A 23,731-nucleotide genomic window follows, 5' to 3' on the forward strand; every position below is an offset into this window, starting at 1 on the left:
TACTTTTGTAGAATTTATTTAGTAATTTTTCGATGTCAAGCTCATGAAATATAATTTATTTTTTATAAAAAAAAGTATTTGAAATAGACTTCTGGGTGTTCTAGTCTTGCATTTCAAATGCATTCCTTGATTGATTTATGCAATAAACAGCATAGGGAAATTTTTTGAGGGAAATCGAACACTGTGCGGTGTTCATCGATTTATAAGACGTTACCACGTCAAAAGAGCATTAAGGTTTCCGAATCTATTCCCAATTTGGATTCCTGATCAGGATCAGGAACGTCTGTGGCCAGCCTTAAAGAGCAGAGACCGGGTGTGTTGATTCGTTCAGTCACCACTGCTAGTGATTATATTCTCTTTGCTGCTGAGTTGAGTGAGCGAGTGAATGAATGAACGGAATCAAGGAAGTGAAGGAAGCTGGGTTGGGGTTGCTGTACTGCTTGTGTGGAGCTGTTTTCGATAGTTTTGTGATTGTGTTACGTCTAAAAGTTATAAATTAATATCAGAATTGTGTTTTAGTTACACAATTTTTGTTTAAAAATGGCAATGCAACCACATAGTAAGAAGAGAGTGTGCTATTACTATGACAGTAAGTATAAGCAAGTTACCCGCCACAAGAGGCTTTCGATTTTCTTACTATGTTTTACATTATTTCCAATTATTGCTTATTTTTATTATAACTTTCCGATATGAAAAGCTTGTTTACTCACTATTATTGTTGGTTAACGCCTAATGTGAGATGTTGGAAGTTCATCTTTTTACTTTTATTGAATTGTGTGTCATGGCATTTCAAAGCGTCTGTACCTCGATCTGCGCCATGATTGGTCCGATTGGTTTTGTTCGCACCTTCATCTGTACACTACAGACTAGAATGTGTCAAGCCGTTAAATGAACTGAGTAACATGTTGATAGAAAGTTGAAATTGTTATCATTGATTACTAATTGACTGAATATGTATTGTTTGTTTTAATTACAGGCGATATTGGTAACTACTACTATGGGCAGGGCCACCCCATGAAACCGCACCGCATACGTATGACTCATAATTTATTGTTGAATTATGGATTGTATAGGAAAATGGAAATCTATGTAAGTTAATGATTAAAAACTTCATTTATTAAATCACCTATTAATATTTTATCCTCGTCTAGTACCCATAAAACAAGGTTTTATTGAGTTTACTGCGGGACTAGGGTTGATTTGTGAAAGATTGTCATATATTTACTTATTTATTTATCCTCAGAGGCCGCATAAAGCAACCGCAGATGAAATGACCAAGTTCCACTCAGATGATTATATCAGATTCCTTCGGTCAATTCGGCCGGATAATATGTCTGAATACAACAAACAGATGCAAAGATGTAAGTTTATCTACTTACTCCCACCACTTCAGTCTTGTTTTTTTTAACACTTTCAATGCCAAGAACCCGTTAGTCGAGTTCATTTTGTATTGGAATTGGGGCTCATGGCACTGAAAGGAAAGTGTTACATATAAATACATCACTGTTTTTATTTTTATAATAAAATATTAGTCTTACATTCATCATCTTCCTTGCGTTGTCTCTACTGTTTGCCATGGCTCATGGGAGCCTGGTTTCCGCCGCACCTAATGCCGAGAATTGGCGTAGACGCTAGTTGTTACAAAAGTGACTGCCATCCGACCTTCCAACCAAGAGGATAAACTAGACCTTATTGGGATTAGTCCTACAACATGTTATAAATAATAAGTTTTTATTTGCAGTTAATGTTGGAGAAGATTGCCCAGTATTTGATGGACTATATGAATTTTGCCAATTATCAGCGGGAGGTTCCGTAGCTGCTGCAGTCAAGTTAAATAAACAGGTATTTTTTTAATAACCTTTGGTTGTGTGTGTACAAACCAATAACAAATTACTAATATTACCTAAATAAAAAAAAAATACACTTATCATTATCATACACTTGAGTAATACGTCACACAAAGAGTATTATCTTTGTGTGACTGAAATCAACAGTGTAGTAACGGTTATTCCATGTTAATCTTTTTTAGTCAAGGTATTGACTTCAAAGATGAAAATTAACCTTAAATAAATTCCACAGGCATCAGAAATCTGCATCAACTGGGGCGGTGGTCTCCATCATGCCAAAAAATCAGAAGCATCCGGATTCTGTTACGTTAATGACATTGTCCTGGGCATCCTGGAGTTACTCAAGTACCACCAGAGGGTTCTGTACATCGACATTGATGTACACCATGGAGATGGAGTGGAAGAGGCGTTTTACACCACGGACAGAGTTATGACTGTGTCTTTCCATAAGTATGGAGAGTACTTCCCTGGCACAGGTACTATATAAGATTCTAGAATGAAAAAGTTGTTGTCATGTTTAGAATCGACTAAATACCTAGGTGAGATAGGAAATTCGCAACGCGGATTTGCGAATTACCTATTCGCACGTGTATCGTACGTTTTACAGTACATATGCCCTTTAAATTTTCGACGTAATTACGTAATGTGCTTATTATAGCACCTGGTGTCGTAATGTAGCACCAGTCTGTCTAGCATGAGCTGTCTCTCGCGCGACTCCATACATCTAGCGCGACTTCAAGTATATATGGACTCTCGCGCGAGAACGCAACTTATGCTAGCTAGACCGCCAGATGTACTGTAAAGTACTTTAGTTTTAAGGGCCTATTTCCAAATTGATTAATGTTTAGTGCAAGTTTATACATTTGCTACTAAACTAAACACAAGAGCAAATATATAAACTCACAATAAACAGTAATCAATGTCTTATCAGGCCCCTGACTTAATTCATTACTGATATTCCACATACAAATCTTTATTATTAGGTTTAACAGAGGTTTATAAGCTTGTTCCCATTTCCAGCTCGTAACTAATTTTGTTTTTATACAGGTGATTTACGAGATATTGGAGCTGGCAAAGGAAAATACTATGCAGTGAACATCCCACTCCGAGATGGCATGGATGACGAGTCTTATGAATCGATCTTTGTTCCAATCATATCCAAAGTCATGGAGACTTTCCAACCGAGCGCTGTAGTGCTGCAGTGCGGTGCTGACTCTTTAACAGGTAACTGAATTTATTTCAAAAATGACAAATACTTTCATAATCCTTTATCAATAATACACAACTCACAACAATATTCTCAGCTCTTACTACAACATACAAGGTGATTTTTCAATGAATGAATGAGTTTTTGATTTGGTCTGCGTAAAATGACGATGCTTGTTTTTTTTAAAGGATAGCATTTTTATTAACTCGGGGGATTGGTCCTGTTTTAAAAATCTACAAAATTATGATCTGCACATATTCAAACGACAGGGGTTATTAAAAACGCCATATATAACCAAACCAATTATATAAATCCAAAATAATTTACATATTGACTATTTAGGTGACCGACTGGGGTGTTTCAACTTGACGGTGCGAGGGCACGGGCGGTGTGTGGAGTTAGTGAAGAGATTCGGACTCCCATTCCTTCTAGTTGGCGGCGGAGGGTAAGTTTTCGCCAACCGATATAATACACAAATTACACATGCTAAGTTAAATTGCTGCTGTTGCTTTCTATTATAACAAATAATTCTGAAAGAACCATTTATATAGTAGGAATTAAAATTTCTTTCAAAGATAAAAAAGTCAATGCCAAGTTCTTGATGGAATCCTCGCCCAGCACCTCTTTCCCTAAACTATGTTTATATTTCCTTTGAATAAGGAAGTCTATTAATCTAGTATTCTAGACGTTCAATTGTATGTACCGTTATAAACCAATAACATGTGATAATAAGAAGTAAGTATTAGCTACTTCTCACTGACTTCCATTCTTTTTATCCTAGGTTTTCCCAGTAATATACATATAGATATCATTTTAACAATATTGTATACTTAAGGCCTCTTTTTATTGCAGTTACACTATCCGTAACGTATCACGCTGCTGGACTTACGAGACGTCCGTAGCGCTCGGTGTGGAGATCGCGAACGAGCTGCCCTACAACGACTACTTCGAGTACTTCGGGCCGGACTTCAAACTTCACATATCACCGAGCAACATGTCTAATCAGAACACACCAGAGTACCTGGAGAAGATCAAGAATCGACTGTTTGAAAATCTAAGGATGTTACCACATGCGCCTGGAGTCCAGGTACATTTTCGCACTGGCTTGAACATATTTTGCCGAATATTTATTTTATTAGTCAAATATTCTGCGCATTGACTGAGTTTGATTCAATACTCAGCAAAATCATCAATCATGACAATTCAAGTCTTAACAATATTATTTTTTTACTTTGGCGCTTAGAGCTTGATGCCAAGAGTGATAAATTAAAAGCCAGACCACCTGCGGCAATACCTGTATTAGGGTGGGTCATTTTTACTTTTTTTTAATTTAATAGGGGACACAGTTAAAAAAAGGTGCCATTTGGTAATTAATTATTGCACATATTATTATTTTATTTTTAGCTTTAATTTTACTGCCTCCGGATTTTAGTCAAAGTTTTTGTTAAATGTGTGGACATTATGAAAAAAAAAATGTTTCTTTTTGAGTACTTTTTTATTTATTTATTGGCTCTGAACCTTTACCATGCTATTTAGAGCTAATAATATTATAAGTTTTTAGCTAAAGTTTGAATAAAGAGACGATACATAAATATAGAAATATAGAAATATGTTTGAAAATTGTGACTTGTAATGCCTTATTACCAATAAATGATGTCTATGTCTATACTCCGCAGACCATACAAAATATAACAATATTTATATGAAAACTTTGAAATGGATCCGGAGGCAGAAAATGAATTCCGATTACAGAATAATTTGAAATACTGTTTATTGGCATTATTACGCAACTTTTTGTAACTGTGCCCGAAGGATAACTAATACTTTTTTTTTGTCCATACACGAGTGACCCACCCTAACCTGTATATGAATGGTGTGCTCACATACCCGCAATGTTAACGAACTTTTTCCAACAAGATCGGCTACGTCAGCCACTTGCGAGCACACCAGCGACAGCGACGGAGTTGATAGTAGTCGCCGTGGCTGAATTCGGCCGTGGAGTTATTATTATGAACTTTCAATGCTTATTGCAATGCAATTAATCTAATTGCAAAAAATATTGTCTCGTTTAAGGTTCAAGCAATACCAGAAGACGCTGTAAATGATGAATCAGAAGATGAGGACAAGGTTGACAAGGATGAACGATTGCCACAAAGTGATAAGGTAAGCAAATTCCCGAAAAAAAATGAAATTATAAAAAGAAAGGTTACTGTTCAAAATGCAGAGCTATCACGATGTTATATGTAGGTAGGTACTTCATACGGGGAACTAATAACAAAACCTAATTTGACTTTTTTACTTTCGTAAAAGAAAGAACTGTATGGCCGGATCTTGGTGCCGGCGGCTGGCTGGCTGGGTCCGAACTTGCTGTTGCAAAAACGATAAAATTAAAAATATTTGAAAAATTCCTGACATCTGGGGGCGTAGCCAGGATGACAATTGCGCTACGACAACGAAACGCTTTGTCTCTCCATCACTCTTCCATATTAGTGCGATAGAGAGACTTATTATAGCGTTTCGTTGTCGGAGCGCAAACGATTGTCATCTGGGCTAGACCGCCCCTGGTATGTATACTTAAACGTTCATTAACACCAAAATCGTAGTATGACCGTCACGTTAATTTGCAGGACAAGCGCATCACCGGGGACGGCGAATTATCCGACTCCGAGGATGAGGGCTCGGGCGGGCGGCGCGACAACCGCTCCTACCGCAGCGCGCAGCCGCGCAAGCGCCCGCGCCTCGACAAGGAGCCCGGCCCGCTCAAGGACGAACTCAAACGTGAGTACTAACTAATATTACTTCATCCCTATGAACGCTCCGGGGCACGTCGTACAAGATTTTGGGTCATAGTTCCACACTAACTTTCCCATACCGTAACCCACACTTTACACAAACATATACCTTTTAACAGTAGTTTATAATAGGCTAGATGACAAATTTTCATTTACGATATCAATCGATCAGGTTTGTTTTTAGGATCAAATGTCTATATGGGACCCATTGCAATAAAGCAATAAAAAAGTCAGAAATGATAGTCAAAGTCTGACAATCGTACTTAAGGCGCGGTGTGTAGTAAAATGCGCTTTTTTGTCACCATATTTACAGACTTTTACAAGGATTTCATGCATTATTTTCTAGTATGTATAACTTCAGTCCTTGAACTACGTTATTGCTTGTCAGGAACACGACGGCTCATAATTTTCTCGATAGAATCTTAAGTTGAAAACATGCCTACCACTGTCTTTATTTCCTTATGTTAGAAGTACTACGACGAAAATGTTTATGAAACTTACTTCAGTCGATAGCTTTTAAGTAAATCTTCATTATTGCTTGTCCTTTTATCGAAACGTTAATGTTTTCATTCATCATTTGATGAATTCAACATTTTGCTTACTAAATTACACCCTACGCGGCAATACCTTGCGCCCATTCCTCACGCCAGTACGCCCGTGACCACTGTCGGCGTCGGACCTATGCTAGTTTAGCGGACGTTTCATAAAATGGGTAATCACAGTATAAATATGCAAATATGTTATACACACAATGTTTTTCAACATGCTTACGAAGAAAAGCAAAATAATTCTTAAATACGGTGACATTTCAGACATTCGTCCGTCATATTGTCATTTTATAACAAGTTGGGCAGCAAAGGCACACACCCATCTAACCAATCCGGAATTCAGTCACGATTGATAAATTGTGTAAACATATTTTAAAAGGCTATAAAATTAATCAAATTGAATAATTTTTAAACATATACAGGATTCAAATATTTTAGACTGGTCATATTTTTCATAATATCGATTTCGACTGGCAAATCGTATTACTTTTTCGCAACCGGGTTTTTTAACCTAATTAGACCCCGCTGAATCCGAATTTGCCGGTTGCTTGATCGAATTCTTGACCGGAAGTGAGATATTTGATATTAAAGGACGAAAAAATAAAAACAAGGAACCTTAGAATTTAATATAATTAACTTTCTCTCTTTATTATCTTTTTAAATATTGATCCCTGCTAAAAGTGTACTGAATCTTTTTTGTACAAAATTTTGTGTAGATTATTAACGTTTAATAAGATTTTTTTATATTGGCCACCATTTACGAGTTATTTACGAAAAACTAAAAAAAGGGACCTTCACCCCCCCTCCCCCCTACACCCTCAGCACACCCGCTAAGCTCGAGGACATTAAGTATGGTTATCTGGACACCACAAGGTATAACTGCCAATTTTCAGAATTATACGAATTATTTCCGCAGATTTTTTTTATTTTCTTGAGCTATTAACTAACTCGAATGTCGAAGTAGAAGTGTTTTTTGTCATTACAATCTTTAAATGCTTGCCTTTTACTCGTCAATTCAAAATTAGAAAAATAGTTAGTATTACAGTTAGAGTTATAAATTGTTATAATTCTTTCTTGTGAAGACAAATCATTTTATTGACTTATTGGAGCTATGCATAACTCAATAGTCCCACAAATTATCTTAGCTTTGCTAGTATTCTTCCTTATTTTCACTACCTACTTGCCCGAAATTGACTGCTAGAGTTAGACCAAGTCTGCAACGATTTTGATAGCATAGGCAGTGCAAGTATTATTCATAATTTCATAGAAGATTGACGTTTAAAATAACACTTGCACTGCGTGTGCAATCAAAATCGTTGCAGATTTTTCTTGGTTTAGCTCTATTACATTTTTAATGTCTATTAGTAAGTACTATTTTTTGTCTCATAATAATTTGGTATAATTTGATTAGATTCTCAGTTTGTCGCGGTATACACTTATATTGTATATGATTAATAATTATTTACACTCACCGTCTTACCTACCATTTTTAATTTCATTAAGTACTGATCAAAATTCGAATTTGCTAATAAATCTTATTCAATATTAATTGCCGGAAAAAATCCCGGAACTGACAATTCAGAATACCGATGTCGTCAGAATAAGGACGTAGACGTGCTGCGCGGGAATGGTGCGGTGCGCCGCGCGGGGCGCCCGCCTGCCCGTTCTACCACGCGTCTGCTTCACCCCCTTGAAAACGTAAAACTCGAGTATAAGAGCGCCTTAATTCGCGAAATACCCCTAACAAAACGATAAGTGACCGTGACGTCAAGGTCACTGAGAGTCCATCTTGAAGTATGGACTGTATGGAAAAAACGAGATAATTGCGTTTTTGTCGGTGAAATATTGCGTTTATGTACATAGTTGCTATACAATCTTTTTTTGGATAAAATTTAAGGAATCGAATGGTATCCTTACTTATTTCCTTCTTGGAAGTTAAAAAAAAACTTAAATTTTGGAACTTTCAGGTCCTGTATTTTTGTATTATTTCCATATATTATTTTAATATCCACATAATTGTGATAAATTGCTCATTTGCTATCTATTTTATTTACTAGGTTTTGTTATAAAATTCAACATGTGTCATCATCCCTATAGTATATGTCCCTCATGTTTTCCTTCTCTGTAGATGAAGATTTTTTATGCATAAGTTCAAGTTCAGAAAGGTTTTTGGTACAAGATGGATTATGGATGGTTTTTGAATGGATGGATTTTTGGATGGATGGATGGATACGACCTCTCGTTATACCTTTATCAGGCAAAGGGTGATACGCCACCCACATGGTATATCCTTTTCCATAGTCGGGTTTTAGCTCCAAATCTCCTACAAAACATTATATCGATCCCTGAAAATATTATTTGATGATCTTCATTCACAACCCACTTCTAAATCCAATGTTTCTATGACAGTCGTGTGAATTCACTTTACCAGTAATCTCGATGGTTTTTGACGGTGATATTTTTTTATCGAAAAATTCTAATAAGAAATAAAACAGGTAAAAATATATGTTCATAAAGGCTACAAGTATAATGACCACCAAAAAATACTTTGGTACCCTAAATAAAAAAATCATGCTTACAAAAAAAAATTACTGAACACCAAAAAAATAAGGCCTAAAAATATTCTAATAGCATTTCGTTATGCTACTAGAAAAGTAGGTTAATCTGCTGCAGTTTGAACTGCTATCAGTTAAGTGGGTTAGGTTAGCACTGCGACCCTTACAGAAACGAAATGCTAATAAAAAAGTGGGTTAGTTTAGGTTTGAACTGCGACTCTTACAGAAACGAAATGCTACTAGAAAAGTGGGTTAGGTTAGGTTTGAACTGCGACCCTTAGAGAAACGAAATGCTACTAGAAAAGTGGGTTAGGTTAGAACTGCGACCTTTACAGAAAAGAAATACTACTAAAAAAGTGGGTTAGGATAGGTTAACACTGCGAGCCTTACAGAAACGAAATATTACTCGAAAAGTAGGTGAGGTTAGGTTTGAACTGCGACCTTTACAGAAACGAAATGCTACTAGAAAAAGGTGACGAAGTGGATTAATTAATTGAATAGGATAACGATATATTAAATATTTGCACATTTTAAATTAAAATGTGGTTACAATTTTGGTGGTCATTTACTATTTTTGGGTTTACAATGATTATTTTGGAGTAATTTGCTTTAATAGGATAGCAAGATTTAAAAATTTGGTTATTATTTTACATTAAAATGGAGTTCTAATTTTGGTGGTTATTTACTTTTTTTTTGGGTTTACAATGATTATTTTGGTGTCATTTTCTTTAATAGGATAGCAAGATGTAAAAATTTGGATATCATTTCACATTAAAATGGGGTTTGAAATTTGGTAATCTTTTACTATTTTTGGGTTAATAATGATTAGTTTGGTGTCATTTCCTTAAATAGGATAGTAAAATGTAATAAAATTGGTAATCATTTCACATTAAAATGGTGTTATAATTTAGGTGATCATTTATTATTTTAGGGTGGTAAAATAGATTTTTTTGGTATTAAATTTTACTAAATCTGGTGATCAGTTAAATAGCAGCCGTTCATAAATTGTTATTATTCTGTTTCAGCGGATGATTCAAAGGATGACCTAAAGAATTTAAGCACAGTGGAGGAACCAAAGAAAGAAGTCCCACCCAACCCCTGATGCGAGCGGTAGGGCCACCTCAAGTTTAGCCTTAGTTCGTAACGATATGAGACTATATCGTGAAATTTTACTCACCCAGCATATCTAACTGCCTTCATTGTGTGTAATGATATGCAAGCAAGGCTCTCAGATATTTTGGCAAGTAATAAATAAAATAAGGATTTTTTGTGAAAAGGGAATTCAATCAGGCACATCAATCCGAGCTTTTTGGTGCACAATACAAGTGCCTACATTAATTTATAGACAAAAATAGGTCGGTGAAACTTCATAATGATGGACAACCGAAATCTAGATGCAGTCGACTTAGCAATACAAGTTTGCTAACAAGTTCGTTACTCAATCAAGAAGTCGAAAAGACAGACAAGAGATCTCGAATTAAAGTGTAAGAATTCTCTGAATCTTAAAGAGGATTGTTTTCTGTAGAATAGATTTTGTATTACATAGTTATGTAATGTATTTGTATATTTTACCAGAGTGAATAGTTATAATAGGGAGCACTTATAAAAGTTCTGCTAAATTAGCAGTCTGGTTACATAATATTAGAGTGATCCTTCTACCTATATTTTGTATGGATTGACTAGTAACTCAGAGAATGCCATCCAACGCCAACGATACTTTTATTTGATGTTATCACTATTATAATTTTCTACTCTATAATTTTACCAAACTGATAAAGAAAGCAATAATTTAGATAGCAACCAACAAACATAATTCATAATTCATTGAATTCATCATTTAATTTATAGATATTATTTTTGGACCAATATTCAATAAATAAGCCAAAAAACATTTTATTCAGTATTCATTTATATAAGAATTAAAGTTTGCAAAACTTACACAGGAAAAGAGAATAACAAATCTAGAAATTATTCCTTATAATTGTAGTATCGGGGTGCGACATGAATTTGAAGAATTTGTTCTCCCCTCTAGTCCAAATGTCGTCAAACAGATTTTTTCAACAGGTTATTTTAAAGTGGTGTGTAATATACATAGGTACCTTCAGTTTAATACTGATAGTACTGATTGTTACTAAAGAGCCGCCTTTGAAGGTACAGCTGTAGCAATGCAGAATTCGTGAAATAAATTTTAAAAAAATCCTAAAGTGGCTGGATTTTATTATTGGATGGCTAAATGAGCGTCGCACGTCGATCCTGTAAATTTCAGATGTCGGTCTCAGGAACTATGTCTGTCGTCTCCTTATCACCACGTTGTTCATACATTTTATATTATAGCCGTGGCAAAGAGGCAGACATATTTTCTGAGATAGGCCTTTTTATATTCCGTCTATTTTTAACGCCTGACAATCGAAAGAGCATTAGTTGAATTTTTTCTACCTAATAAAATGTCTCTAACACTAAATTAAGAAAGTTAATTACTTCATGAATTTTCGCTAGTAGTATCTTCGCAAGTAATGTAAGTTCTAATTTAATTTATAGTCGTTTTCAAAGATGAAGCATTTAGACTGAAATTGCTTATTTGTGTGCATCTTATAAAGATAAATAAGCTTTTATTTTTCTACAATAAACGATTACCTACGTACTAGTGTCACAGTGAGAGTAGGTAGTTAACGATATCGATTTTATCAATTAGCGTAATTTTGCTCATCCGGCATTCTTCAATTGATTACTTATCTAAAACGTTCTTACGACTATTTACACAAAATTACCTGCTTACAGACAAAGAAGTAATGGCACAACGAAGAATTTGTGTAACTAGTTGCAAGTGCTGATGCATATAAATACTAATTGTTAGTGTAAATTAATGTATTTGAACTGCTTGTAAATGAGATGCAATGCAATCACTTTTAGGTAGGGTAATTGTCCGTATTTGGGGGTTGATTTGTTGTAATCTAAAAATACACGACTACCCTTAGCCCTTTCAACGCCATTTTTCATACAAAAATGTCTCCTGCGTTAACAGTTTCCTAAAAATGCGGTAATATGAATCTTATATGAATGGATGAAGGTCGTTATGACAGGATACGCCATGACAATTGTGTCGCTTAACTTCAAACTCGGGTAAATCCATTCGACCCTCTCAGCAAATTTCTACCCTATTACTTTTGCTTAGTACCAATATCGCATAATCTGACAGATGGATTTACCCGAGTTTGAAATTAAGCGACTCAATTGTAGTTCCACTAACTCTTAGCACTGTGGGCACATTTTGTAACGTTTTTGTTTCCTTGGCGTTGAGGGGGTTAATCTATTTTAAATGTATCAATAGACAGCTGTCTGTCAAATGAGTCATGTAGTCAACAGGCGTTATGAAATCATTAGAAGTTTTTATTATTTGTAAATTTCAAGTAACTACAGTTCAACGTTATTATATTTTCTATTGTTAAATAAATTGCGTCAAAATGTGTCATCCATCGTTGTTTCTTTTATAAATCCATTTCATAGGGATGATGGGAAATGGGTTAAAAAAAAGAAGATCATATCTTTGAATATTATATGTAATTGTAAACAGATTATCACAACGCTCTAGACATAAAATTGCACCATAAAATAAAAGTACCTTCAAATCAGTCTGGTACCAAAGAGCTGGATAAAACCATCAAATAATTGGAATGAATATAAAAATACTATCAAACAATTATTTAGCAATATACATCTACATAGTTTTCATCAGTTTTATACATACCTACAAATAAAGATAAATGAATGTAATTGATTTTATAAGTAGTTATTCTAATGAACACTTAAAATGTAAGGGGCGAGCTCTACGTTTACCAAATTATCGTAAAATTGAACCTTTACATCACTCCAAGTCTACTAAGTCTTAAAATTACCTCACGTTTTGAACTTTATTTTAAAAATCACACTTGTTCATAATTTTTAAAATACTTGACTGCTACTTTACATTATAAAAAGGAATGTAAAATTGGAAGATAACTATTTATATCGTGAAATCGATTGGAAGTCTCAATATATTCTACAATTTGTAATACAAACGTTTTATAAAGTAAATTGTGCGTAATTGTAGGCCTTTTAATCGTGACTAGGCAAGACCAATTTCATACCTTTATACCGATTTTCTCTTTATACATATTTAAAAAATCCATAACAAAACTGATAATAACAATCAATAAAATGTATAAATTAAGCATGACTATAATATATTAGTAAACTAAACGCGTAATACTAACTCAATCACAGTAAATATAAATGGTTATTCACTTTATAAGATACTATTATTATAATCTTATTATATTTGAAAGAATAATTATCTTTTGTCATTTTCTTAGTTCACAAATGCCTGTTAAATCAACCATTCGGCATACGTATCCTATAATAGATGACGATCAGTTAGTTCGTACAATTAGAATGACTATTCAGTAGCTAGAGTCTAAAATGTTATTATTCTAACTGGCACAATAGTGAGCATCCGAGAATATAATCCGAGTGTCTGCAATATCTGGACATTGAACCCTGCTCAACTTATCACGTAAAACTCATCGCACCGCGACGCGCGCCGCTTAGGCTTCGGCTCCTTCTTCTGAAAAAAAAAAATTATATAATATAAAAAGTTTTGTATTAGACGTAAACTATAGGCTGAGAAAACAGGTAAAATGCTAAAGCAGGCCTATCACGACCATCAAAAATCGGAATACTAGACAGACTGCTAGTGTTATTTATACGTAATAATTTCATACAAGTTTGACGTTTAAAATAACACTCGCTGTCTGGGCTATTAAAATCGCTGCAAACTTATCTTGGTCTAACTCTGAGTAGCGCCACCTGCACTGTCCAACTAACCCGGGGTGAACCGGTTAAACCTGGAGTTACCATGGCTACCAGTACAATTTGACACTGGGTTAACGTTTAACCGGTTAACCCCAGGTTAGAGGGATGGGATAGTGCAAGTGGCGCTTAGAGTAGGTATTAGTAGGTTAGTAAACTTACCTGGAGTAATCGGATGATCTCGTAGCATTGAACCTGTAATTATAAAAGTTTATGCTTATTAAAATGCACATTTAGCATGATAAACTCGTGCTGAGAACATGCATAATGAAATAAATTGTATAGGTACTTCTGACTTTAACTACAGAATGACTTTGAAAACTATCTACTGTCTACTCAAAACTTGATTGATGCATAAGTTCGTGTAGTATAATGTCTGTGTTCAAAAAGTGGTGTATCTAATCGAAGTAGGTAAACACGTGGTTAGGTAAACATGGTCATGCTTAAGATGTAGAAGGTAAAAAATACATGCATTACATATCCAATAAAATAAAATAAATGTTATTTCAAAGAACCTCTTTATCACTTTTTAAGAGTATAAAGTTTCTGGGCCGCTGTCGTTATGTATTTTTAAGTAAGTAAGTAAACGCTTTATTGTACGAAAAGAAAGGAATAATGGTTACATCAGATAAAACAGATATTCTTTTGTGGAAAAGGACAATTTGCGCTAAATTGTGCATTGTGCAGTGGTTCCTAATTTCAAAGATATTGATTGGTTAACTTGTTCGAGCACGTAGGTACTCAATAGATATTATTTATTGTCAAGTTTCAAATACTTAATGATAATTATTTTATTTGTTTTCCAGCTCTTAAATGTGAGAATATCTTTTTAATTATGTCATAAGTAATCTCGTTGGTGGCCCAGACCCAGAGCTCAGTTTTTATGAGTTATCAGGAATTGGTCGATACCGATTGACTTCGTATTGAGTAACCAAGAAACATTTGCTATCGAGAGTCATTTAATTGGTTAATTGGAAATTATTGGCTATATGCGAAATTTGTGGCGGGATGGAACTGATGGGGAGACTAAAAACGATGATAAACAGACAGAACGTTGTCAAACAGAAGAAAGTTTTCGGCCCACGAAAGTATTCGATTATGGTATATGCTATATTAAGATAAATATCGGGAAATCTTATACGATACCTACAACCTATTTTCAAAACAAGTCAAACAAATAATGTGTTCCACAGCCGCCAAGCGGGCACCACCGTCTTGCACATAGCCAATACTGGTAAAAATATATCTTTAGTCATCAATTCGCACACACACAAATCAGTCGTTTCCAGGTGATTTTAAATACATTGGGTGACATGCAAACACAAGCGCATAGTAAGCAGCAATGAGCATTTTTACCTAGATACAGGCCAGACGGCACATTGACACTAGTAGCTCAGTACAAAATAGCGTCTGAAAGTAGGTTACTGGTTAGTGCGGCGCCCGGCGTGATGCCGACGATACTGCCGCCGACGCACGCCTCCACGCCCTCTGTCGACCACCACCCAACGTCAACACAGACTACACTACGCTTGCTATGTTAGCTGCTCAAGCTACTAAGGCAGTCTAATATACCTAGAATACCTACTATACTATTGGGTTATACAGTCAAACCTCCGTTGACGTCTTTTGACTTTTTTGATACATAGATCGTGGTAAATATTGACTGCCAATCTTAGCTGTCGCTTAAAATTTCGTATTACTTCCTATTATAAAATGTAGTTATTTGTATGAAATGGTCTTAAAATTGGCAATAAACACAAGAGTTTAGCAAGTTAATATTAGTGCAAAAGTCAGAAATAGAATGGTGTCGTTTCTACACGACAAGTAAAACTGGTATTGCCGATGTCAATATCAGCCAAGAAAGTGGTAAACTACTTTCTTGGCTGACCGTACCTGAATTCAGCATTATATAACCCTAAAGCAGCTAATACGAATAGCAAGCGTATTGATTGAGTCTTATGTTTGAAATAGTAAGTAAACACAGGTTTAATGTCCGTTCATAAAGTTAACGAATAGGTAAGAAATGAAAGAAGAGTTTTATTAGCATGCAACATGTCTGTTATTTTTTGAAAAGAAGGGAACGAAAGTTATTTAAAACAAGTCGCAAATTAATAAAATAAAATTTAAGTACCACATTAAAAGTTTTGAAAAAATACACCAGTCAATTCAAAAACCATCTGAAATGAAATACAGTTTAGAATTTGGATAATATAACCAGACGAGTCAATTACGGGCTTTCATTTATAGATATATACAAATTATACATTTTTTTAGAATACCGACTCACTTTTAAACTTGCGAACTGACACAAAATACTACACACGAGTAGCGTTTTTAGAAACAGATGCGAGTACTGACTGTAGTATCCTACATGTTGCAAAGTTTATTTGAACCTCAGAAATAAAAGTACGAAAAGTACGCAAATACGATAGGCATTGTAGGATAACGGGCATTCGGGCTCAAGATCTTGATCGACAACCTAATTGTTAAACGTTTGCACCAACGTCATCGATAGTTGCACGATGGGGTTGGCCGTTCCAAGTATTTTACAGATGGCGCCAGCATAACTTGCCATGTCATTGTCAATCCCTAGATTTGTGTCAAATACGAAACCAGAGAAACGGCGGGGGAACGGAGAAGCTATGATGGCGCCATCTTTGCAAACTTTTGACAGTTGCCAACCCCATTGGACTGCAGACTGCAGGTGCTGTCTCACCTGTGGTACACACGGCGTTGTCCGGGTTGACGCCGGCGACGGACCACGGCCGCGCCTTGCCGGGCGTGCGCGCGCACCCGTTCCCTAAGCACACCACACTCAGGTACACTTTACAAGCACAGGTAGCCGGCGGGCAAGCGACGCACACAGTATACAAGTGATAGACGGGTTGGATGTAAACTACAGGTTATTTCTTGGTGATATATAACAAGGACAGTAGCAGTCGGCCACCTTTTTAAAAACTAACTCTGGAAAGGGCCTCGAATAACATTTAAGCCTGGTTGTACCAAACCGTCTATCAACATCATCTTTATTACATGCATATTATAAATAACCTTTCTTTGGCAATGTTGAATAAAAACTTGCAGACGAAATGCAAGTATTTTCGTGCGTTTTACGAAGTTTTGTTGGATCTCAATCCTTCCTACACCCTTGTCAAAAACACAGGCAAACGCATTGCTGCTGAATTAATAACATTAAAATTGTAAATTAACAGTCCAAATTATCTGGGACGTATACGGGACAAGGCAAACGAAAGCACGACTTCGAGAAGTGGTAAAGTTTGTCCATGTATCACCCTTTGGCCACTTAAAAAACACTAGTCGGCGACACAGAACTTGGGACTTCATTATCACCTAACCTAGAGATTGAAAATTACAAGTATTGCAGCATTTGTTTTAGCAGGAAAAGCGTTAAGTTAAGCAGTTCACTCGGCACGTAAGCAGTGCTCGCGCAATCGAGGCGGTGAAGTCCACAGGGCGTTAGGTTCATAGACTGGTATATATGTTTTTTATACCTCAACTTATCACGCAGCCAGACGGGCTATTTTTCATGCATAAGTTAATTTTATTGTATTGTTGCTTTGGGTATTAGGTGGTTTATAAAGCGGCAACTGATTTCAATCGGCAATCTATCGTTAACTTCCTAAATAAATTATGCCATAATTTAGGTGTTGAAAGACTTGAAAGAGTCAATGCCATGTCTTCGCTTGGTGTCTTGTCAGCATCGGATACCTACCTGTGGTTTCCTAAATGGCGCGGTTATGAAGAATAGACACAGAAAGCAACCAGACATCGACCATTTGTATGTCATTGTAAAAAGCGTAAATTACCTATTGATTTAACAACAGTTGACAATCTGGCTATGGTTAGCTTGTGTTGGATTAGTCTAAACGCAACAATAAAAATGTAATATAGGAATTTTCAATAAACAAACGCAAGGTTCAGTTCGCCTAGCCCATTGAATATCACAAACATGGTACTATCCGCTATTTATTAAAATGGTACTCACCCATAGCATTGACGTCGTCCGACGACCGCGACGGCGGTGGGGTGGTCGGTGCCTTGGCGCCCACGTTGTCCGAAGATTTGCAACGCGACACTTCTGTCAAAACAGGACCAATTGGTTCAGCATTCTACCTCAGGGTGGTGTTCCATCTGCCCAATATCTGGGCGTCTCACACTCTCACTAAGCAAAATGTGACGCAAGACACATTGGAGATAGAAATTGGACAGGTGGAATACCATCCTTACGCATTGGTTAAATTACGCAATTTAATGGTGAGGAGGAAATAGAATAAACTAGTTAATTTAATGAAAATATAACGAACCGCATTCTAATAAAACAGGTGTGCTTTCGCCCGATGTCACGCTGTACCTGAAAATAAAAGTTCATAATGATAAATATATCCCTAATAATAATGAATATATATAATTACTGTTTCCCGTCGACATCGATCGATTTTTTTTATGAAACACGTGCGCGTGCATACGGCGCACACGGGCATACTATATCCAGTCAGCAGCAGAAGTCGCTATACACTCCAGGTGCTCAAAGAGAGGTAAACGTTTAAACTGTCAAAAAGTTGTTGGCTGTCATGGTAGTATTTACTTGTGAGCGCTCAACGTGTCACAAATATCTTAACAGTCACTATTCATTAATTTCTACACTTACAACAAGCCATTGACACCTTAGCTGTCAAAAAACCACTGGTATTTAAGCGGTCAATGCGTCAAATGTATCTGAACAATATGGAAAAATAGACGTTTAAAGCATACAAGTATGGTCGAATATTGAATGAAAATAAACCATGCTAATTTCAGGTAAAGCGTTTTGACAATCATCGAAAGCAGTACAGTCTTGTCATCACATACATCTATCTCACGTTTTGCTCTTCAATCATTTGACAGGGCCTTCTCGGCCAACTTACTGCAAACTATTTCTTTTAGCAGAATCGTCAAAACGAATGACACATAGCGAAAGCTAATTGAACGTTGTAGTCTCAGTAATAGGCGTTTGCTTTTCAAAGCAGAGACCGCGGGTTCAAATCTCAGTCGCACGCACCTAGAGATTACAGCTTTTTTTTTTTTTGGGTTTCATTTCTATTATTAATTTGTGTCTTCTGGTTTTATGTTAATTTCGCATTAGTTTATATAATTTTTGAAGATATGTCACATGTAGCGTATGTACGACTTGTAGCTCTTGTCTTCTCGATATTTATGTACGGTGCCGAAACTTGGAGCCTGAAAAGTTGTGATGTGGCTAAGATTGACGCTGCTGCGTATACCTTGGACAGCTAGAAGAACTAACATCTCTATTTTGGAAGAACTCAGTATTACCACACGGCTCTCTAAAGCATGCCATTAACGAGCCCTTAGATTTTTCGGACACATTATGAGATCACCAATGCATGATATGGAGAAGTGTATCATCTTGGGGCGAATGAATGGCAAACGCGCTCAAGGTGGGGCTCGTAAGAGATGGTCTGACGCCATGAAGAAGACGAGTGGCGGCAGCCTGCACCATGCGGTCCACTTGGCTTATGACCGCAATCAATGGAGACGTGTTGCATGTGGTCGCGATCCTCAGCATTGAGGGAACGAGGAAGAAGAAGAAGAATGTACGACTTTCTAACAGGACGTTGTAGGTTTGAACCCGCAGTGGGGGCGTTCCTTCCCAAGTAGCACAGATTAGCTGTATAGCAGCCGCATAATGAGGTACGAATACGCTTGAAGCTGGAATATAAAAGCTGCATAAGAGCTGTATAAGCGTCTTTTCAGCTTTTATAACTCTTAAATGGGCACAAATTAGGCAGCCTTAAGTTCACATAGCTACTTAAGAGCGTTGTAGCAGCAATTTAACGGAATTATAAGGGGTAACAGGAGTTATAAGAGGTGTATATTGACTGGGTAAGAGACCACCAGTTACCCTTTATTCAGCTAATATGTCACATGTGCGCCCTAATACCGGGAAAGATTGACGTTGGGCTGAATAAAAGATAATTAATAACATACTTTTACACCTCTGCCTTAAAAATCAGCTATTCAATTTTGTATAGTGACGACGAACGCAGAGGTGAACATATTTATATTGAAGCAAAAACGTTAAGCGCAACGACACCATAAGTCATTTTGTTAAAGTGTTTAGTTAAATGTTATGTTTTATATATTAATGCGAGAAAGATGTTTGGGAATGCAAGTTTATTGACATTATACAGGGTGGAAAGGCACGACGATCCTTCCCGGAAGTATTAGGTCGTTTAAGTGATACAGAGACTATTGGTAATGGTAAGAATCGTTAATTGAGTAAAAAATAAAAATTGCAAAAATACTACTTTTTAACTGTGGTGATAACCCTATAGCATGTGCACATGACGGCTAGATTAAGGATCTCCGTCGGGAAAGCTCGGGACTTTACACTTTTTTCCGATCGTTGACAGTATCGCAATGATGTATGAATGACGCATAAATGTCAAATAAATCAAATGCATGCAAAAATATTACAAACAATTTTATTACTTTCTTAGATAATTACTTTTTTCCAATATTTAATACTATCTTCTTTTCACATACGGTGTTCAAATGTACCTCCGTGTATTACAACGCCGCCGCAGCCCGTACCCGAGTATGTCGATGCACATGCGATATAGTGTATGCTCTTCGTCATTTATCCTCCGCAGAAAGCACCAATTAGCCTTTGTCTCATTTCGTCCGCAGTTTCACATTCCGTTTGGTTTGGTACACCATATCTTTTACACAGCCCCACAAATTTAAATAGCCACGAGCAATCTAACATTTTTATTTGAAGAATATGACATTCAATAAGTATAGTTCAATGAAAATTTAATTTCAAACATCAGACGTCTTGTCTATTTCCTACCACGCAAGAAGGTTTGTTAGTTTGGTATTGAAGAAGTATTTATTCTTGATTTATTCTTAGTATTTCATTTTTGCAAGTTCATTTGGTGCAACTAACACAACCTACATGTAATTGTTTATTATTTTAAATAGTTTCGAAAATAATTTTGTGAAACGTGTTAAGAAACTAAAACCTTTTTATCAGTCAAGGAAACCAGAGATATTTATAAAACGATTGCGTACTTTTGAGTGGTTGTCAATGTCACCATTTGAACTGTCGTTGTAAACAATGTTGTGGTTAGTATTATTAATATTAAGGAATATCATAACTATTTCATTCAAGTATTGAACAAGTGGAACCACTAAGAAAGCGAAAATCCTGCAATGATTCTTACCGTGCTGTAAGCAGACCTAAAAATGGTTAGATGGCAACAAATTAGCATAATTTCCTGTCGAATACTGATTGTTTACAAGTAAGTTCATTGACCCTGTCACCTGTTAGGGTTAGAACAAAGTAGTTTTTTGCGTGGATGTTTAAAAGGTCATAATTTAGAAACGGTTGCCCATATTAACATAGTTTCTATGGAGAAAATATAGAGCTTAGGCTAAACTATCTCCCATTTCCGGAAAGGATCGTCGTGCCTTTCCACCCTGTATATATACATTATCTAAGAAAATTTCAGTGCGCCACGAAAATAATCAGTATTTATTTAAATTAATGATATAAATAAGCCATGTGTAAAAACTATTTCAGTGGTTTGGACAGAATTATGAGATAAAAAGTTAATAATACGTTATAGGAAGTACTAAACTAATGATTTAGGTTAAGAACTCAGGCACAAAACCTTATTGTTACCCTTAAAAGTTGGAAAAGCAATTTCAATTTTATAGGTTATATACAATAAAATGGCGGTCAATGTTAAAAAGCAACGTGAACCGTTAAAATTCTTATATGCAGCATACGACTGTTATATATCTGATAAAGATACTTAAGTGAACCACTATAAAGTCCAAGTCGTTATTTCGATACACTAGTGAACCTCTAAACAGTTATAAGGCATCTTGTGAACGTTTTAACAGCCGCTATGGGGCTATTCATAAATTACGTCATTTCAAATTAGGGGGGGGGGGGGGGTCTGGACATCGGATGACGGTAGCATGAAGTAGGAGGAAATGGGGTCATTTGAAGCATGATTTTTGGATGATTATAGGGGGGGGGGGTCAAAAATCGTCAAAAATCGATGACGTAATTTATGGACAGCCCCTATGCAGACAGTCCCAATGGCAGTATAATAGGCTGCTTAGCGGTAAACATGTTCAGCGCTAAGCCGTATTATGCGCCACATGTGTTCGATTATACGTCTATTGGTTTCATAATAGTTCACTCGTTCTCCCTTATAATAAGTCAGCGAAATAAAAGCTGCTTTAGCGGTAAACATGTTCAGCGATAAGCTGTATTATGCGCCCCATGTGTTCCATTATACGTCTATTGGCTTCATAATAGTTCATTCGTGCTTCCTCAAAAAGTCAGAATAATAAAAGCTGCTTAGCGGTAAACATGTTCAGCTATAAGCTGTATTATGCGCCCCATGTGTTCCATTTATACGTCTATTGGCTTCATATTAGTTCACTCGTGCTCCCTTAAAAGTCAGCGTAATAAAAGCTGCTTAGCGGTAAACATGTTCAGCGATAAGCTGTATTATGTGCCAAGTGTGTTCCATTATACGTCTATTGGCTTCATAATAGTTCATTCGTGTTTCCTTAAAAAGTCAGCGTAATAAAAGCTGCTTAGCGGTAAACACGTTCAGCGATAAGCTGTATTATGTGCCACATGTGTTCCATTATACGTCTATTGGCTTCATATTAGTTCACTCGTGCTCCCTTAAAAGTCAGTGTAATAAAAGCTGCTTAGCGGTAAACATGTTAAGCGACAAGCTGTATTATGTGCCACATGTGTTCCATTATACGTCTATTAGCTTCATAATAGTTCACTTGTGTTCCCTTAATAAGTCAACGTAATAAAAGTCCACAATTACCTCCTTATACAGCACATGGCGTAATTTTATCCACTAAACAGACCTTATAACCCTTAAAGCTGTATAGGGTCGTAGCAAATATACCTTTATATCACTCTTTGCGTATTAATGGTAGTTTTCAGAGCCGTAATGCAGCTTTTAATCAGCCCTAAGCTATATAAATATCACTGAGATCTATTATACAGCTGTAGGACCACGAGTGTGCTCTTATAAGTGTCTTAATACGCACAGAGCGTTAGATAGAACTAAAAGTGAGTAGTTATAGAGCTATCTGTGCTACTTGGGTTAGATTACTCCTGTGCTGAATGCCATTTGATGTTTACTACTAGGTTAATATACTAACAATAAGTTCAAAGATATATGTAACTCCGTATACTCTATTGAATTTTGTTTTTACAACTTAGCAGAGAGCAGGAACAAAATTCGTCATTCCTATGGTCAACAGTTAGCATATTAAGTATATGCATGGCAGTGATGTTTTTATCGCATACATCTAGAGAAGAGGAGGCACCGTTCTTGCGGATCATGAGTCCAACTAACAAAATAAAGAGAGGACTCATAGTTGGATATGTTTAACACCTTTACTGCCCGTGCTCCTCACTTGGGGCCACGACTAGCCTCTATTACAAAGCCATAAGGTTTACATGTCAGATTGGGACAGTGAACGTGTTACGTTTCAATTTAATTATTTTTTCCTTCCTCCTCCTCTTCCTCCTTCGTTCTTCGCATCGTATTTCAGTACTATAGAATATATTTTAGTACAATAAGCGGGCTAAATAAATATATGAACATATATATGCTCTACGGTTTGGAAGAACGGCCGCCTATGACAGTTAAAATAAAAAACCGATCATTCTCGTAGGACCTACTTATTTATTGTCCAAGTTTGACACTTGACGATAAAATACTTCTTTAAGAAACGAGGTGTCAATTCGTAGCTGCTACAGTATTTTTTTAAAAGCTAAACAGATAAAATGTTGATGCTTAGTTACCATTGAAATAACAACTGCTTAGCAACTGGTGGCACCCTGGCTGCTGACGCACGTGAT

General features: G+C 36.2%; 2 protein-coding genes across 2 annotated transcripts in view; one reads left to right on the plus strand and one right to left on the minus strand.

Annotated features, from left to right (window-relative positions):
- Window positions 1-433: 433 nt before the first annotated feature.
- On the plus strand, window positions 434-11,536 carry LOC134795416 (histone deacetylase HDAC1). The gene is made up of 11 exons (XM_063767251.1): window positions 434-589; window positions 977-1,089; window positions 1,244-1,361; window positions 1,742-1,842; window positions 2,080-2,323; window positions 2,895-3,071; window positions 3,397-3,499; window positions 3,907-4,141; window positions 5,128-5,217; window positions 5,682-5,832; window positions 9,975-11,536. Exons 1-11 carry the CDS (start codon window positions 541-543, stop codon window positions 10,049-10,051), a joined length of 1,458 nt encoding a protein of 485 aa, XP_063623321.1. The 5' UTR covers window positions 434-540; the 3' UTR covers window positions 10,052-11,536.
- Window positions 11,537-12,487: 951 nt separating this feature from the next.
- The window catches only part of LOC134795422 (F-actin-uncapping protein LRRC16A), a 45,475-nt gene continuing 34,231 nt past the window's right edge, over window positions 12,488-23,731 (minus strand). Inside the window, exons 23-28 of the mRNA XM_063767261.1 lie at window positions 18,120-18,166; window positions 17,801-17,893; window positions 16,511-16,594; window positions 15,220-15,282; window positions 13,957-13,989; window positions 12,488-13,549 (exon numbers count right to left, since the gene is read on the minus strand). Coding sequence (XP_063623331.1) covers window positions 13,530-13,549; window positions 13,957-13,989; window positions 15,220-15,282; window positions 16,511-16,594; window positions 17,801-17,893; window positions 18,120-18,166 — 340 coding nt within the window. The 3' untranslated portion in view covers window positions 12,488-13,529. The remainder of the gene's footprint in view (window positions 13,550-13,956; window positions 13,990-15,219; window positions 15,283-16,510; window positions 16,595-17,800; window positions 17,894-18,119; window positions 18,167-23,731) is intronic.

Source organism: Cydia splendana, chromosome 12, assembly GCF_910591565.1.
Source record: "Cydia splendana chromosome 12, ilCydSple1.2, whole genome shotgun sequence".
Classification (NCBI taxonomy): Eukaryota; Metazoa; Arthropoda; class Insecta; order Lepidoptera; family Tortricidae; genus Cydia; species Cydia splendana.